Below are 19,550 nucleotides of genomic sequence, written 5' to 3' on the forward strand. Positions count from 1 at the left end.
TCTCCTGCAGAGCCTTCCTCATCTTCTACTCTGCGTCTGCCCCACTCCGGCCCAGACACTCCTCTCTGGCCCCTGCTCACTAAGAGACGAGTTGCGGTCCTCAAGCTCCTTAGTCCCTGTCAGTGACAGTGACTTGCTAATCTAACGAGTACCACCACGCACCCCACAGTCACCAGACCCCACCATTCCCTGTAAATGGAAGTGTTCCCACCACTCGGCCCTCGTCCACGGTGTCTTCTCATGGCCTCACAGAAATCATTCCAGGTTTGCATCCCAAGCTCCAGACAAGTTACCATAAGGTAACTCCATGGTACCCCAGAACTGGCCTGAACTCAACCCTACATGCCAACAAAAAGTGTCCCCCACCATGCTCCCTATTGTTGTGACTAGAATCATTACCCACTCAGTAATTTAATAGCTTTAAAAAATAAGTAATTTAAAGTAATTTTTAAAATGTAAGAGTTTAGAAGCCTCAGTAACTCAATTCCCACGTCCTTCACTCCAGTATCCAATAGATTGGGCTTTAGAGCACCTTTTGGCAGTTTCTTAGTTTTCTTTCCATTTCCCTCAGATCCTGATTATCTCTCAGATGGACCACTAAATCAATGATTTTATCCCTCCTCCACAGTGCCACGCAGCACTCTTTCCCTCAAACCTCCAAATGGAACAAACCACTCCCCTAATCAGACACCTACTCCACTTCTAATGGGAAACTCCTTTTGGCATTTAAAGGACTTCACTCCCCAGATATAGCGTGTGCCCTACAGCTAACTGCCTTTGCTTCTGTTGTGCTTTATCAGCCTGGAAGGCCCCAACCCCTTTTACCTGTTTAATAAAATCCTATGCATCCTTCAAGGTCACTTTTAAAGCCATCTTCTTAGTTGAGCCTTCTTTGATTTCTCAGATGGAATGAATCCTTCTTGGCATTCCCATGGCACTTCATTGTAACAATTATTTAAGTCTGCCTAGAAATATGATTCGTGCACATTTTTAACATTGTGGCCAGTGGCCACCTGAATCATTTTTGATATTGCAAAATACTAAAGACAGTTTTAAACTAGCATTTGAATTCCAGTCCCTTTACTGACTGTAAGATATTGCATCAATCAGCCTTTCAGCCTGATTTCTTCATCAGTAAAATGGGGATATAATGTCTGTCCAAAAGGGTTGCTGTAAGAACTAATGTAGACAAATTGCCAAGCACAATGTCCCTCACAGTCACTCAATTCACCACTCTATATCATACCTAATACTAAGGTGAAGCTTTATGAACATCAGGCTGTTAAAATGTTTCTTGGATAAAATGCATAATATTGATTGGAGAAAAGTATATCAAAAGAACCCAGAGGATTATAACTATAGCCACAAACTGGCTGAAAACTGACATCACTAAGGAAGTATTTTCAGAGAGAGAGAAAAAAAAGGAAGTAGAATGATCAACAAGGATTCCTGTCAGGGGAGGAGGGTAGTGTGTGTGTATGTGTGTGTGTGTGTGTGTGTGTGTAACTTGCTAATGAACACAAATAGTAGTAACACAATCAACTTTACCTTAGAGACATTTGTTCAAATTGCACTCACATTTTCAAATGTTCTCCCATCTATTTTGTCAAAATACTGACCAGTGGGGACACTCTCACTCAACTCTATTCATCCATTTCAGATTATATGCAACAGGAGCAAATACTTTTCACAGATGCTTTTCTCCATCACAAGGATAACTGGTTCACAGGCTTTGCTTTCCTTTTCCAGCAACTCAGGGTTTTGATCTAGCGCTCACTCTCCTGTGCCCTCTAGTGGAGCTGGTAAAAAGAACCATGGGATTGGTGAAACTCCAGTGATAAAGCATCTTTGTGCTGTAAAAATTCCCCCAACCTCCCAGACTAAGTATCAGTGAGCTACAAAAGAGGGTTGGGAAAATGCTCATAAACATGTGTAATGGGAGACAGACCTGCTAGCTACCATGCAGTCTTGCTTATTTTCCTCTATAAAATAAGCAACAAGTAGGAGAAAAGACATTGAGCCAAGAGTTTAATTTCCCCACAAATCCGAGAGAACCCTACTGTTTAATCATCTTACAAAGAATATTACATCATATTACAAAGAAACAAATTATGTGTGATAAATTTTTTTAACAGCAGAGTTATTGTATGGTAAAAATATCATAGATGAGAATTATAGGTTTGCATCTTTACAGAGCTTGATTGGATTAACGGAGGGAAATTAGAAAGTAATTTCTTTGAAGCAACTATTCCTTTAAATAAACAAGAACATTTAGGAGAAATTGCTTACCTATAACATCCATTTTAGGCAAGCAACAAATATGTATAGATCTGCGTCTCCAAGGTGATGGCATTATCTCTATGTAGTTGTTCACCATGGATATCCCCTTTAGAAAAACTAAAACTAAAGGGCATTGATCTGAAGAATGCAAAGGTCATTTTAAAAATACATAAGCTTAAAAAACCCAAATATCATAGAAGAGAAGCTTGGAGAGAAGGTTACATAATTTTGATTCCTTTAGAGTATCCATATGATGCAAGCCTCGGATGTACTGCTTTCCTGGCTGACACCTGAACTGTAGCCCCTGACACTCTGAGCCAGAACTACTCAGCGAAGCTTCTCCTGGGTTTCTGATTCACAGAACTGTGATGTAATGAACACTGTTTTACTGCATTTATCTTTTGGGTAATTTGTTACACAGCAATAGACAACTAATATAGTCTGAATCATTTAACCTGCCACTACTAGAATCTATTAAGTGTCTGTGTTCATTTAATCATAGTATTAGCTACTGTCTTCCTTGCACAGATGAGAAACCAATGTGGCAGGTGCTCAGCTAGCTATCAAAAAGCCACGCACAATCTGCTTTTCTCCCTTGCATTCCTCTAGCATAGAGGATCAAAAGCTAAAACATTTCCCTTCACAGGTTTCTTTGCACTTGGTTGTGGCCATCTGACAGTACAGACTAATGAGATATACGTAAAGTCTGTTGGGAGAGGACTTTTCTTGCTAAACAAAGGACAAAGGTTTAGGAGAAGCTTTCAGCCTTTTTCCCTGCAAGGAAAACACAGTTAGCAGTCATCTTGCTTTCAGCCTCACAGTAGCCATGAGGTTGAATGACACACTCCAACAGTGTAGAAAAGAAAAACAGGAGGGGCCTAGATCCACAGTGATTTCCTTGTGCAGATGCCCCTTCCTGGTCTGCCACCTTCAGAGTTCCTTTTACTTGAAACGAATAAAGCTTTTCCTTCTTCAAGCCATGGCTTAGCCAGGGTTTTTGTTGTTAGAAAAAGGGCACATTCCTAACTAATATATTGAGATAAAGAGAGGTAATTCAAACCCAGGTCTGCTGATTTTATGATTTAAGCTCAAATAGTAACACACCATCTTAATAAAAACAAAAACCAACTGGAAGTAAATTTTGATGCAAACACAACCAGGTATCCTGCAGACACAGGTAAGTCCTTAGACAGGCTGGGGAGTCAGAAAATGATGTCCTACTCCTTCACTTCATTGTCAGTTTTCTATTTCTTCACCTCCAGAAGCCACATCTTGACTTCTGCAGCTACCAGTTTACCAAAGCTATACTCATCAAAGATATCAGTTAGTACAAAATACAAGTTCTTTTGTAGCTTGTATGTGACTTAATCTCTCCACAGCACTTAATGTTTACTAGTTTCTCTTAAAATATCCTTTCTTCTAGGATTTCACTTTTTTTCCTTCCTCCTGATTGGCCTCTTTTCTCCCTTTTAATCTGGTCCTATCATCTTGCAGATGATAATTCATTCTTCACGTGTATACTAAAAACCCCATTGTATTGATTTTTTTTAATAAGAGGACTTTTTAACTCTGTGATACAAGAGAACCGGGTTGGATCCCTGGGTTGGGAAGATTCCCTGGAGAAGGGAATGGCAACCCACTCCAGCATTCTTGCCTGGAGAATCCCTGGCGGGCTACACTCCATGGGGTCACAAAGAGTTGGACACGACTTTTATTTTTCCACCTCTTTGTAAAATACACACACACATACATATACAAGTGTATGATGTACATTTTAGTTCTTGATGCTTTTTTATGGTTTCTAGTATGTCTGACCAATGTAGCTGTTGCATTAAAATGTATTACATAAATATAAACAGATCATATGAGAGAAAAGCCCTGTTTATCTCAGGGGCCACTATAAAATCAAAGAACCTTTCTAACTGCCTCCATTTGAATGTCATGGCTTCTAACTGACTGAGCTCTCAGTATGATTTCTGTGGCACCTCTATCTCTAGCCCATTCTCCCCTACCTTATATCTAAACATTTATCATTTACCTCAAGCCCCCAGATACACTAGACCTGTTCACTACCAAGTCTTATTCTGCTCCTCTGCATTGATGAGAGGTAATCCGATTAGACTCCTCTTTGCTCTAGACTTTTTCATTTCTCTTGTCCTTTCTCCTTCCCCGTGAGCTTTTATTTGTGCTCTTGACTCCACTTCTCTAGCCTGATCTTGGGCTCAGCTGCATCAATTTTTGGTATGGCTGCATCTTACATTGATTTAACTCACACAAAGGCAGCTCTATATAATGTCCGATTATGCTTTCTCATTGTGTTGCATCAATTGAAGTCACTTTCAGTCCATTGCTAGTTGAGCACTGTAAACTAGGACGGTAAACACAGTTCTCCCATAGTTAATCTACCTTACTATTAAGAGCTTGAAGTGCCATGAACAGAGAAGTGATCATGTTGCCATTCAACTCACCCCTGAGGAACTAAGTAGTGCTTGGTATCATCCAGCCAGATCACAAACTTAGAGGAAACAATTATGTGCTGTAAATGGGGCTGAGGCAGTCACAAGTCTAGTGATGAATCCCATTAACCATCAAGTGTCGGGCACAACCACCAGTGAATATCTTTGTGTTTTGGTTCTAGTGGTTAATACTATATTTTATTTGTTGTTGTTAACATGACCTCAACTACAAGTCAACAACAGGAATTTGACAGCAGTTAAAATCCTGGAGCTGTTACAGAAACCCTTCGGCCACATCTCCTTGAAAACTATTGCAACCTCCAAGCCTTTGGTGCTTTCAGTTAGCATCTAAGTCACAGAAATCAATAAATATCAAAATACATAAAACAGAAAAAAGGTTTGTGAACACAAACGGATTCCTAGCAGATAACTGATGGGTGAGCTACAGGATGGAGGAGCAGGGGCAACGACTCAATTCAAACAAGGTACAGCTCAAGCAATGTCACAAACCTCCATCCATAGTTCATCAGGCACTCTATCAGATCTAGTCCCTTAAATCTATTTCTCACTTCCACTGTATAATCATAAGGGATTTCATTTAGGTCATACCTGAATGGTCTAGTGGTTTTCCCCATTTTCTTCATTTTAAGTCTGAATTTGGCAATAAGGAATTCATGATCTGAGCCACAGTCAGCTCCTGGTCTTGTTTTTGCTGACTGTATAGAGCTTCTCCATCTTCGGCTGCAAAGAATATAATCAGTCTGATTTCGGTGTTGACCATCCAGTGATGTTCATGTGGAGAGTCTTCTCTTGTGTTGTTGGAAGAGGTGTTTGCTCTGACCAGTGCGTTCTCTTGGCAAAACTCTTATTAGCCTTTGCCCTGCTTCATTCTGTACTCCAAGGCCAAGTTTTCCTCTTACTCCAGCTATTTCTTGACTTCCTACTTTTGCATTCCAGTCCCCTATAATGAAAAGGACACCTTTTTGGGGTGTTAGTTCTAGAAGGTCTTCTAGGTCTTCATAGAACCGTTCAACTTCAGCTTCTTCAGCGTTACTGTCTGGGGCATAGACTTGGATTACTGTGATATTGAATGGTTTGCCTTGGAAACAAACAGAAATCATTCTGTCGTTTTTGAGATTGCAGACCACCTGACCTGCCTCTTGAGAAACCTGGATGCAGGTCAGGAAGCAACAGTTAGAACTGGACATGGAACAACAGACTGGTTCCAAATAGGAAGAGGAGTACATCAAGGCTGTCTATTGTCACCCTGTTTATTTCACTTATATGCAGAGTACATCATGAGAAACACTGGGCTGGATGAAGCACAAGCTGGAATCAAGATTGCTGGGAGAAATATCAATAATCTCAGATATGCAGATGACAGCACCCTTATGGCAGAAAGTGAAGAAGAACTAAAGAACCTCTTGATGAAAGTGAAAGAGGAGAGTGAAAAAGTTGGCTTAAAGCTCAACATTCAGAAAGCTAAGATCATGGCATCTGCTCCCATCATTTCATGGCAAATAGATGGGGAAATAGTGGAAACAGTGGCTGACTTTATTTGGGGGGGGGGGAGGGCTCCAAAATCACTGCAGATGGTGACTGCAGCCATGAAATTAAAAGATGCTTATTCCTTGGAAGGAAAGTTATGACCAAGCTAGACAGCATATTAAAAAACAGAGACATTACTTTGTCAACAAAGCTCCATCTAGTCAAGGCTATGCTTTTTCCAGTAGTCATGTATGGATGTAAGAGTTGGACTGTGAAGAAAGCTGAGTGCCAAAGAATTGATGCTTTTGAACTGTGGTGTTGAAGAAGACTCTTGAGAGTCCCTTGGACTGCAAGGAGATCCAACCAGTCCATCCTAAAGGAAATCAGTCCTGGGTGTTCATTGGAAGGACTGATGTTGAAGCTGAAACTCCAATATTTTGACCACCTGATGCGAAGAGCTTACTCATGTGCAAAGACCCTGATGTTGGGAAAGACTGAAGGCAGGAGGGGAAGAGGACAACAGAGGATGAGATGGTTAGATAGCATCACCAACTCAATGGACATGAGTTTGGGTAAACTCCGGGAGTTGGTGATGGACAGGGAGGCCTGGCGTGCAGTGGTTCATGAGGTCGCAAAGAGCTGGATGGGCTGAGAGACTGAACTGACAGCTTAATCAAAATAAACATTATCCTAAAGCACTTCATCATCATTATCTTCACTACCTCCACCATAGTTAAGCCTCAGGTAGGAGGAAATAACAGGGAGGAAATACAGCCCCGCCCTTCAACAGAAAACTGGATTAAGGATTTACTGAGCATGACCCCACCCATCAGAACAAGACCCAGTTTCCCCCTCAGTCTGTCTCTCCCATCAGGAAGCTTCCATAAGCCTCTTATCCTCTATTAGAGGGCAGACAGACTGAAAACCACAATCACAGAAAACTAACCAATTGGAAAACATGGACCACAGCCTTGTCTAACTCAATAAAACTATGAGCCATGATGTGTAGGGCCACCCAAGATGGGACAGGTCATGGTGGAGAGTTCTGACAAAACGTGGTCCACTGGAGAAGCGAATGGCAAACCACTTCAGTATTCTTGCCTTGAGAACCCCATGAACAATATGAAAAGGCAAAAAGATAGGACACTAAAAGATGAAGCCCCCAGGTCGGTAGGTGACCAATATGTTACTAGAGATCAGTGGACTCCACAAAGAGTGAAGAGAGAGCCAAACCACAACACCCAGTTGTGGACATGACAGGTGATGGAAGTAAAGTCTGATGCTGTAAAAAGCAATATTGCATAGGAACCTGGAATCTCAGGTCCATGAATCAAGGCAAATTGGAAGTGGTCAAACAAGAGATAGAGTGAACATTGATATTTTAGGAATCAGCAAACTAAAATGGACTAGCTAGGTGAATTTAACTCAGATGACCATTATATCTACTACTGCAGGCAAGAATCCCTTAGAAGAAATGGAATATCCATCATAGTCAACAGAACAGTCTGAAACGCAGTACTTGGATGCAATCTCAAAAATGACAGAATGATCACTGTTTCCAAGGCAAACCATTCAATATCACAGTAATCCAAGTCTATGCCTCGACCAGTAATGCTGAAGAAGCTGAGGTTGAACGGTTCTATGAAGACCTACAAGACTTTCTAGAAAACCCCCAAAAGATGTCCTTTTCATTCATTATAGGGGACTGGAATGCAAAAGTAGGAAGTCAAGAAATAGCTGGAATAACAGGAAAATTTGGCCTTGGAGTACAGAATGAAGCAGGACAAGGGCTAATAGAGTTCTGCCTAGACAACGCACTGGTCATAGCAAATACCTCTTCCAACAACACAAGAGAAGACTCTACACGTGGACATCACCAGGTGGTCGACACCGAAATCAGACTGATTGTATTCTTTGCAGCCAAAGATGGAGAAGTTCTATACAGTCAGCAAAAACAAGACTGGGAGCTGACTGTGGCTCAGATCATGAACTCCTTATTGCCAAATTCAGACTTAAATTGAAGAAAATGGGGAAAACCACTAGACCATTCAGGTATGACCTAAATCAAACCCCTTATGATTATATAGTGGAAGTGACAAATAAATTCAAGGGATTGGGTCTGATAGACAGAGTGCCTGAAGAACTATGGATGGAGGTTCATGATCCTGTACAGCAGGCAGGGATCAAGACCATCCGCCGCCGCCCCCCCCCCACCCCACATGCAAAAAGGCAAAATGGCTGTCTGAGGAGGGCTTACAAATAGCCGAGAAAAGAATAGAAGCCAAAAGCAAAGGAGAAAAGGAAAGATATACCCATTTGAATGCAGTTCCAAAGAATAGCAAAGAAAGGTAAGAAAGCCTTCCTCAAAACCAGAATTGAAAGAGACACATGTACCCCAGTGTTCACAGCAGCACTGTTTATCATAGCCAGGACAAGGAAGCAACCTAGATGCCCGTCAGCAGACGAATGGATAAGAAAGCTGTGGTACATATACACCATGGAATATTACTCAGCCATTAAAAAGAATACATTTCAATCAGTTCTAACGAGGTGGATGAAAACTGAAGCCTATTATACAGAGTGAAGTAAGCCAGAAAGAAAAACACCAACACAGTATACTAACACATATATATGGAATTTAGAAAGATGGTAATGATAACCCTATATGTGAGACAGCAAAAGAGACAGATGTATAGAACAGTCTTTTGGACTCTGTGGGAGAAGGCGAGGGTGGGATGATCTGAGAGAATAGCAATGAAACATGTATGTTATCATATATGAAACAGATCGCCCATCCAGGTTTGATACATGAGACAAGGTGCTCAGGGCTGGTGCAGTGGGATGACCCTGAGGGAGGGGATGGGGAGGGAGGTGGGAAGGGGATTCAGGATGGGGAACACATGTACACCCATGGCTGATTCCATATCAATGTATGGCAAAAACCATACGTTGGTATTTACAATACTGTAAAGTAAATAGCCTCCAACAAAAATAAATAAATTAAAAAAAAAAAACTTTCCTCAGTGATCAACGTAAAGAAATAGAGGAAAACAGCAGATTAGGAAAGACTAGAGATCTCTTCAAGAACCTTAGAGATACCAAGGGAACATTTCATGCAAAGATGGGCACAATAAAGGACAGAAAGAGTACGGACCTAACAGAAGCAAAAGACATTAAGAAGAGGTGGCAAGAAAGAAGAACTATACAAAAAAGTACACAGAAGAACTATACAAAAAAGATCTTCATGACCCAGATAATCACGATGGTGTGATCACTCACCTAGAGCCAGAAATCCTGGAATGTGAAGTCAAGTAGGCCTTAAGAAGAATCACTACAAACAAAGCTAGTGGATGTGATGACATTTCAGCTGAGCTATTTCAAATCCTAAAAGATGATGCTGTGAAAATGCTGTACTCAATATGCCAGCAAATTTGGAAAATGCAGCAGTGGCCACAGGATTGGAAAAGGTCTGTTTTCACTCCAATCCCTAAGAAAAGCAATGCCAAAGAATGCTCAAACTACCGCACAATTGCACTCATCTCACACGCTAGGAAAGTAATGCTCTTCTTCAAGCCAGGCTTCAGCAAGACGTGAACCGTGAACTTCCAGATGTTCAAGCTGGTTTTAGAAAAGGCAGAGGAACCAGAGATCACATTGCCAACATGTTGGATCATCGAAAAAGCAACAGTGTTCCAGTAAAACATCTATTTCTGCTTTATTGACTATGCCAAAGCCTTTGAATGTGTAGATCACAACAAACTGTGGAAAATTAATTCTTAAAGAGATGGGAATACCAGACCACCTGACCTGCCTGAGAAATCTGTATGCAGGTCAAGAAACAACAGTTAGAACTGGACATGGAACAACAGACTGGTTCCAAATAGGGAAAGGAGTACATCAAGGCTGTCTATTGTCACCCTGCTTATTTAACTTATCTGCAGAGAATATCTTAAGAAATGCTGGACTGGATGAAGCACAAGCTGGAATCAAGATTGCTGGGAGAAATATCAATAACCTCAGGTATGCAAATGACACCTCCTTTATGGCAGAAAGAGAAAAACTAAAAAGCCTCTTGATGAAAGTGAAAGAGGAGAGTGAAAAAGTTGGCTTAAACTCAACATTCAGAAAGCTAAGATCATGGCATCTGCTCCCATCACTTTATGGCAAATAGATGGGGAAATAGTGCAAACAGCGAGAGACTTTATTTTGGGGGGCTCCAAAATCACTGCAGATGGTGACTGCAGCCATGAAATTAAAAGACGCTTACTCACAGGAAGAACAGTTATGACCAACCTAGAACGTATATTAAAAAGCAGAGACATTACTTTGCCAACAAAAGTCCATCTAGTCAAAGCTATGGTTTTTCCAGTAGTCATGTATGGATGTGAGAGTTGGACTATAAAGAAAGCTGAGCACTGAAGAATTGATGCTTTTGAACTGTGGTGTTATAGAGGACTCTTGATAGTCCCTTGGACTGCAAGCAGATCCAACCAGTCCATCCTAAAGGAGATCAGTCCTAAGCATTCATTGGAAGGACTGATGTTGAAGCTGAAACTCCAGTATTTTGGCCACCTGATGCGAAGAACTGACTCAATGGAAAAGACCCTGATGCTGGGAAAGATTAAAGGCAGGAGGAGAAGGGGACGACAGAGGAAGAGATGGCTGGATGGCATCACTAACTCAAGGACATGAGTTTGAGTAACTCCAGGAGTTGGTGATGGACAGGGAGGCCTGGCATGTTGCAGTCAATGGGATCACAAATGTCGGACATGACTGAGTGACTCAACTAAACTAAAGCACTTTAGATTCCTAAAGTCTAGTTGGGGATGTTCAGGGAGCAACAGGGACCACAGCAGTGTTCTTTAGATGTGCACATCCATTTGCTTCTCCAAAAATCCATTTCCTCTCCTTTCACCCATTTCCTGCTTCTAAACAAACATACAGCACTTAGCAAAGGCTTTATGTTAGTTAGGAGACAAAGAAGGAACGGGAACTAGCTCTGTAAATAAAAGGTTAATGGAAAAGCAAACCCTTTATATTAACTCCACCTTACCGCAACTATTAGCTATGTTATGCTTTGATCTTTTCATTTATGCTCACTCACATATATTATGGCCAATATCTTTGAAAAAATAAAAACATGTAAGAATAAGCATGTTAAGGACCTTTCACAAACCAAGTGACAGTAGGCTTTTATTAACATATCTTACAATGTTGATTATCCTAGTTTTGTAATTTCTGCTTAATTATAAAGATTGATTTAGCTTCTACAGTAATGTACTGTATTTAAATGATGATTCATACAAGATATCACACCAGGACATTTTTTTGAATAATATACACACATCACTCTAACTTGGACCTGTTATTTTTAAAAGTGGGTTTATAAATGGGACTTATAAAAGTTATGGGGGAAAAATTAAAGTTCTAGTTTAGCAGCATGCATGTATGTAATTCAAGTACAATTTTCAACCAAGTGCTTTTTAAAATTTTACTGGTGACTAATTCACCAATATCAAAATAAACACTATCAAATACCCAAATTTTAATGTTAAGGCTAATATTTTCACTTCACATCCATATGCACAACCATAAAACATTCCATTTTAAATATGCAGTAATCAAAGTCTGAATACATTATACCATGTATATATAGCATCAGAGTTTCAAACTGTAGAATTACCCAAGTTCATGAATCCTGTAACAGTATTTACTAGAGATGTAAATTAGCATTTTGTTCTTCAACCACACTTACAAATGGTCTGGTATCCATAATGACCAATGCAAAAAGTAAGACAGGCTGAACTTATGATACAGTATTTTAAAAAGTAGCAATGTGTTGGAAAGGACAGCTACTTAATTAAACAGAATCATTCTAGTCTTTCAGAAAGTTACCTTAATATCTTGGAAATGTATATAAAAATAGCAAGCTATTTCCATGTGTTTTATTGTAGGTCCATAGGTAATCTTTTGATTTTTTGAACATATTTGAATATTTACTGTTCTGTTCTATTTTAATGCAAGGCCATCATTTAAAGTCCATTTTTATATCCTGTAGTATCATGTCATTCAACAATTTTTAGAACACAGATCTGTGATTTTATTTTACCATTAGATGTTTTTCAGTTTATTTTTACACATAAAAATGTAATTTTATATAACAAGCCATGGAAGTCCAAAGTACCAGGAATTGCTTGATAGCACTATATATATTAAATAATCATCAAATTATTGAATCATTTGGAAGAAAAATCGTGGCAGCAATATATAACATGCTTTTCTGTAATCTTCCTTCTGTAAGTACAGAGTGGGTTTTAGCTCAATCATTTCCATTCTTACTGACTTAAAAACCCTACAAACATAAACCGCTTTTCACAGCAGCTTCAAACAAGAATGCAGGTGTACAGTTCACTCACGAGGATCATCACCACTGAGCCGTTTTTTTTTCCCTTTTAGGAATCCAAGCAGAAATAACAATGATTACACTGCACAAATACAATACAGATGAACCTCTTGAGCTGATAAGGAAAGTTCCAAAACTATGCTCCATTTGTGGGGAAATCGGAGCTTTTTTCCAATCCCATCATTTAAACAAAAACTTGATTGGTAATAAAAGGTGGGCATGCACAGAATCAAAATCTGCCATGTGTATGTTCTTAAAACTTCTGATTTTATAATAAAATCTATTTGCTATTATCTCAAGTAAGTTATCCAAGTGAAATGGCAAATTTTGATTTTTAGGGACTCCCCCAACCACACAAATGCCCCCCTAAAAGTACTGTATTATATTAACAGCAGCTATCTACTTATTTTACAACTATTTCAGTTATTTACCTGGGGAGAATATTTATGAAATTCCTGAGAATGAATTAAGTTTTCAGCAAAGCCTTAAACTTTTAACAGGTTCCTCACAATAAGAAAAAATTGTAAAGTTCTACTATTAGACCAACTTTTACTATACAATATTTCACATAAATCATGTTTTACATTTTTTTCTAATTACATACAGCAAAAATCTCAAATCAACACAAGAATGGCAGAGGGAAAGGATGCATTATGTTTAGCAGATGCAAATTAAAACACAGATATAAAGAAGCAGTAAAACCTTAAATAAATCACATCCACTCTAAATATCAATGAAAAGCAGATATGCACTGTTGGGAGAATCATTTTAAAATGATTTTGTCAACAAGTTGTGCTTCTTATTAATTGTGGACTTAAACAAAAAAGGACCACTAAAGAATGGTTTAACTTGTTACTTGTTATGCTCTCCAGATACTTCAAAAAAAAAAAAATTATTATACCATTAATGTGATTACCAAGCACCTAATTTTGGAAAGGCTTTAAAATGTATGTTTTCTTTTTTTCCCTCAGCAAAAGCGTTAATCCCCCAAATTAAGTTAAAGCTTATTGTTGATAAATTCTTAATGAAAATGATATAATGAAATGCCAAGGTGGTAAGTCACAGCCCATTGTAATGTGGACCCCATCTTTTATTGATGTGATCAAAAGTATGAGAAATCCACTGTTGTTCAAGAACTTTGTATCTTTCTTTACAAATGTAGAGAGGCTTGCCTCGCCTAAAATGAAAGAAAAAAAAAAGCATTAAAATAATATAATACAATGAAGCTTTCACACATGTTTTAAAAAATAGATTCTCTATGGCAAAAATCTCACCTAGGAAATTGGTTTATTTCACATTTCCTTAACATTGTAATGGGGAAAATATCCCCCCACATAGAAACAACTCTAAATTAATGACTGCCAGAATTTCTTAATATAAAGAGTAATTACTATTATCAACACAATTACAAAGCCAGGAATGGCACATTATTCTTACTGGCCAAAGTTGAATAAAACACGAGGATATATCCATGAACATCTAACCTAAGATCTCGGTCTTCCTCTCCATGAGCATCCAAATACACAGAACCCCAGAGGCAGAAGCGGTGGCCTCGAATGATGATAATCACTGATGCATTGATCAAAAGGAAAATCCCTGTTCCAGCACCACAGTTCTGAGAATGCTAAAAAATAAAAAAATGTGAATGGACTTCATAATCAAATGGACTTCACAAGAAAAGAAAATGAATAATGCCTTGTCTTCTTAATTAATAGAAACATTTAAATTTTTTAAAATAAGATTTCATCTAAATTAAACTTATAGTTTCATTCTTAATCCTTTACTAACAATACATTAGGAAGAATTTGGATAAGGATTATCTAGGAACTCAATTAAGAGCTAACCTAAAACTAATTCATTGAGTCTAGTGTCTATAACAGCATATCTAACGGTTGTTCCACCGCATAACATCTAAGCATATATTCCATTAAAGGGCAAGAGAGGGGAGTAGGGAGAGGAACTGCAGCTGCGCTTACGAAAGGTTTTACCCATAAAAAACCTTAGGTGGGTGGTGGTGGTGGTGTTTTGTTTTTACCCTTCTACAGGATGTAAAACAACAACAAAATCAAGATCCTTATATGTATCATGTATTTAACTCAAATAATAGTTAAATTTGAAGTTGGTTTGACCATATTTTTGTATGTAATACACACTGCATTGTATGTAATACACACCACATTTCCATGTGATATGAGATTTGAGCTTCCATAAATTTTATACTCTTTACTCTTGCTTACCAATACACATTCACAGTAACTTTGTTGCTTGCAGCAAAGTCCTTTCAGGCATACAAAAGTACCACAAACAAGGCAAACAGCAGGGTCTTTAGGAACCTTGGTGCAGACACTACAGGTTTTTCTGTGGTAGTACTGGAAAATGGTGTTATAATTTTCAGGCAACTGTAGAAGGTGTGGCAATTTCCATTTTGACTCTTGGATAAGCAATGCCTAAAACATTATTCAAAAATATTCATTAGTCCTATGTATTTAAGTTACTTATACAAAATATTTTTTAAAGGCTGTTTTCTTTTTTAAAGAAAATCTGTCTCCAAGAATGTGGCTTTTTTTTAATTAACACTCTTGCCATTTCCATTTTACAAAAGACTAAAATAGTCCTTCAACAATTACCATTCTCTATTTTAATATATTCTATTTTAATTTAAGTCCCTTTGTGGCACCAGTGGTAAAGAACCCGCCTGCCAATGCAGGAGACATAAAGAGACTCGGGTTTGATCCCTGGGTTGGAAAGATCCCCTGGAGAAGAGAAGTGAATGGCTATCTACTCCAGTATTCTTGCCTGGAGAATCCCATGGATAGAGGAACCTGGCGGGCTACAGTCCATGGGTCGCAAACACTCAGACACAACTGAACAACTAACACTTTCATGCTTTTTCAATTACTACATGATGTAAATTTTAGATTAAGCACCCTAGAACATTTAAATTTCTTATTATTTTAAAAGAAAAATATGAAATATAACTAAGGATGCAAGGAAAATATATGCAGATGTATTTGTTTTTAAATATTCTTGATGTGTAATTTTAAACAGTTACACATCTTTCAAAACTAAGTTTTGAACCTTTCTTAGATACAAAAAAGGACACTTGGTGGCTCAAATGGTAAAGAATCCGCCTGCAGTGCAGGAGACCTGAGTGTGATCAAACAATTCACTGGCTTTTTCTTTTGGGGAAGATCATGGTTATAATTTAATTTCTATTTCAGTACTTTATTATCTGGAGTTTCCTTTCTAGAAGATGAAAAATCTTACACCTCAAGCTGTTAAGAGCTTTTATATCTGTCAGTGCTAGGGCTACAATTCTTTTCATAAATTTTGTCAGGAAGTATGAAAAAAAATAACAAATCAGTTAAATTTCCCTAAAGGGTATTTTGTTCATTTTTTTGTAGTTATATAAAAATACTGGAAATAGCATTTATGTTTTTTCTAAATGCTACTTCCTTAACACTTAAAACAGATACAATGTAGTATGAATCTATACTTTAAGAAACTATAGAGGTTGGCAATTCACCTGGTGATCTTCTCACGGTACTGACAGCCATAATACATCTTATACACATATCCAGCTTGGTGTTTATCAGTAAGTTCATGGATAAAGTGGCCATGGAAGCAAGGATAAGGACAATATATGTGCTTACAATATGCTATCTGCCTTACACAGTGCCCAACTCTTGACTCCAAAGACTGCATATTCTGTAATGAGTTGATTAAATATGGAACCCTTCCATCAGTGGAAAGAACAGCAATTTGTCCTCACTGACCTTGATACTTACCTAAATTAGGTTGTAAATTGCCCAGCAGCATACACCACATGGTCTAGTTTAATCAAAGAATTTTCTTCATACAGAAAGAGTAAGGCAAGAAGTGGATGTCTATGAATTAATTGATCTTAACTGGTAGTCAATCATCTGAAAAACTCATTGGTCTTTTAAATAATCAACTACTTTGCTGATGAATTTTTAGATGATACCATCTAAAAGAAAACACCTATAGAATGAGGTATATGGTCCTACAGAATGAGGTATATGAGCTAAACAAGCACCAGTACACAGGGTGATTGCTCCCTTATAGATGGAATGCACAAATTTGGGAACCAGGGGGTGACATCTCTCATAATTAGACCTAAGATTTTGGTGTTTAATTTCTGTTTCCCTGATATTCTGGATTCTTCTGTGGTTTTAGTACTATCATAAGGAAGCCGTGTACTATCCTCCATCAAGGGACATCTTAACAGTTCTACTGAATTAAAAACTAAATGTCTTTGACCATTCTAGGTTCCCTAGACCATTGGGAAGTATGAATTAAGTATTCTCTTACTTATTAGCATGTCACCACTATAGCAAGTGAGTGTTACTCTTTTTACATACCTTTCCTTGTTCAGCATGTCTTTCAGTAAATGAATTTATCTCAAAACACCACTGAGATATAATATCAAATGCTGGAACTGGCCAATCCAGACAGGAGGCACTGATGAATGGATGTTCTGTTTGGTAGAATGTTGGCAGAAGTCCCAGACAGCTGGAAAGAACTGAAAATTCTTCTTCTTCCTTTTAGATATAAAACAGAAAATTCTAAAGACATTTCTCATGAACATTTCCCACTACAGACACTTTAAGTGTCATTCTCATCAATTACTTTTGGATAGTATGAAAACTTTCTTAACTGATTCAACTAAATAAAGTAAAGGGAGTAAGAGGAGCAAAGAAAGAAAAAGGTTCCAAGATGTTATATCCAATATTCCCATAATATTTCTCTTTGAAATTTAACTCCTAAGTACCATAGCATCTGCTTCATTTATACATTTACATATTTTAAAAATAGCACTGTCAGTTATCTATAGACTATCTGATAGTCTATAGAATCTAGCTCCACTAGGAAGTCAAATGTTAATATGGAGCAAAAGGACAGTGACTTTTGGTTAAAAAGACATAGACTGTCAGTGCGGATAAAGAAGAATAGGGAAAACATGGAATTCACAATAGTAAATAGTGTAAACTGCAGTAAACTGTGGTCTCTGAAGGGATTTGCAGTCACGTCTCGGGCCCCCTGGTCAGTCATGCTCTTTCACATAGTTGTATTCCTAGCCCTGGTGCCTTTATTCCTAGGTTTCTTTATCTGAGGCCTTGGGCAGGGGACACCTTGACATTTCTGCCAAGGCCACCGTATGAAGGGAAAAAGGTGAAACCTTGAAGAAACGTTTTGCCATTCTGACTCAGTACCCAGCACTTTTCCACTCCTGTCCCAACCCCCTCACCCCCTCTCCACCTCAGAGTTCATAATACTAAAACAGCCTTCTGTTTGAGACTCCCTTAATATCTGTGCTGATCCATTATGACCCTCAACTGGTACACCACTTCATTCTATGAGGTGATGAAATGAGGAATCAGCATTTTCCCTGGTTTTAGCCTCTTGCTTATACTATCATGGTAAGTGATTTAAAGGCTTAACTCTTTCATCTGTGGCTTGCAGCTTTAATCAGCCAGTCCAGTACCTAGCAACTCAGTTCTCTGTCTCCCAGCTTAGCTGAGCTCCTAACATTTACATGTATCCATCTTATTGATCTTTGCAAAGAACCAGATTTTTAACTTATTGATGGTATACAGCCATTATCACCCTGAATGCACCCCATCTTGTCTGAACTCATTGATTTTCTCTACTGTTTCACTACTATGTCATTGATTTCTGCTCTGATTTTTTTAATTTTTTTAAACTTGCTTTGGATTTAATTTGCTCTATTTCTTTTTTCATAAAGTAAAAATTTAGATAAATGATTTTAGACCTTTCTTCTTTTCAAATATAAGCATTTGAAGCTGTATTTCTCCAAGAAATATTTTAGTGGCATTTCACATTTTTGCTATGCTGTATTTTCATTTTCACTCAGTTTAAATGTTCTCTGGGTCATATGGCAGTTCTATTTCCAGCTTTTTAAGAAATCTCCACACTGTTTTCCATAGTGGCTGTACTAATTTGCATTCCCACCAACAGTGTAAGAGGGTTCCCTTTTCTCCACACCCTCTCCAGCATTTATTGCTTGTAGACTTTTGGATAGCAGCCATCCTGACTGGCGTGTAATGGTACCTCATTGTGGTTTTGATTTGCATTTCTCTGATAATGAGTGATGTTGAGCATCTTTTCATGTGTTTTTTTGCCATCTGTATGTCTTCCTTGGAGAAATGTCTGTTTAGTTCTTTGGCCCATTTTTTGCATGACCCAGCAATCCCACTCTGGGCATACACACCAAGGAAACCAGATCCGAAAGAGACACGTGCACCCCAATGTTCATCGCAGCGCTGTTTATAATAGCCAGGACATGGAAGCAACCTAGATGCCCATCAGCAGACGAATGGATGAGGAAACTGTGGTACATATACACCATGGAATATTACTCAGTCATTAAAAAGAATTCATTTGAATCAGTTCTAATGAGATGGATGAAACTGGAGCCCATTATACAGAGCGAAGTAAGCCAGAAAGATAAAGACCACTACAGTATACTAACACATATATATGGAATTTAGAAAGATGGTAACAATAACCCTATATGCAAAACAGAAAAAGAGACCCAGATGTATAGAACAGACTTGTGGACTCTGTGGGAGAAGGCGAGGGTGGGATGTTTCAAGAGAACAGCATCGAAACATGTATATTATCTAGGGTGAAAACAGATCACCAGCCCAGGTTGGATGCATGAGACAAGTGCTCGGGCCTGGTGCACTGGGAAGACCCAGAGGGATCGGGTGGAGAGGGAGGTGGGAGGGGGGACCAGGATGGGGAATACATGTAAATCCATGGCTAATTCATTTCAATGTATGACAAAAACCACTGCAATGTTGTAAAGTAATTAGCCTCCAACTAATAAAAATAAATGAAAAAAAAAATGTTCTCTGGTTTCCATGTGATTTCTACTT

General features: G+C 38.5%; 1 protein-coding gene across 1 annotated transcript in view; it reads right to left on the bottom strand.

The window, feature by feature from the left end:
- Positions 1–11,390: 11,390 nt before the first annotated feature.
- UBR3 (ubiquitin protein ligase E3 component n-recognin 3) overlaps positions 11,391–19,550 on the bottom strand; it is a 194,818-nt gene continuing 186,658 nt past the window's right edge. The window contains exons 36-39 of the mRNA XM_070476042.1: positions 17,010–17,189; positions 14,865–15,074; positions 14,112–14,251; positions 11,391–13,804 (exon numbers count right to left, since the gene is read on the bottom strand). Of these exons, the coding sequence (XP_070332143.1) occupies positions 13,687–13,804; positions 14,112–14,251; positions 14,865–15,074; positions 17,010–17,189 (648 nt within the window). The 3' untranslated portion in view covers positions 11,391–13,686. The remainder of the gene's footprint in view (positions 13,805–14,111; positions 14,252–14,864; positions 15,075–17,009; positions 17,190–19,550) is intronic.

This window comes from Odocoileus virginianus, chromosome 13 (genome assembly GCF_023699985.2).
Source record: "Odocoileus virginianus isolate 20LAN1187 ecotype Illinois chromosome 13, Ovbor_1.2, whole genome shotgun sequence".
NCBI classification, from domain to species: domain Eukaryota; kingdom Metazoa; phylum Chordata; class Mammalia; order Artiodactyla; family Cervidae; genus Odocoileus; species Odocoileus virginianus.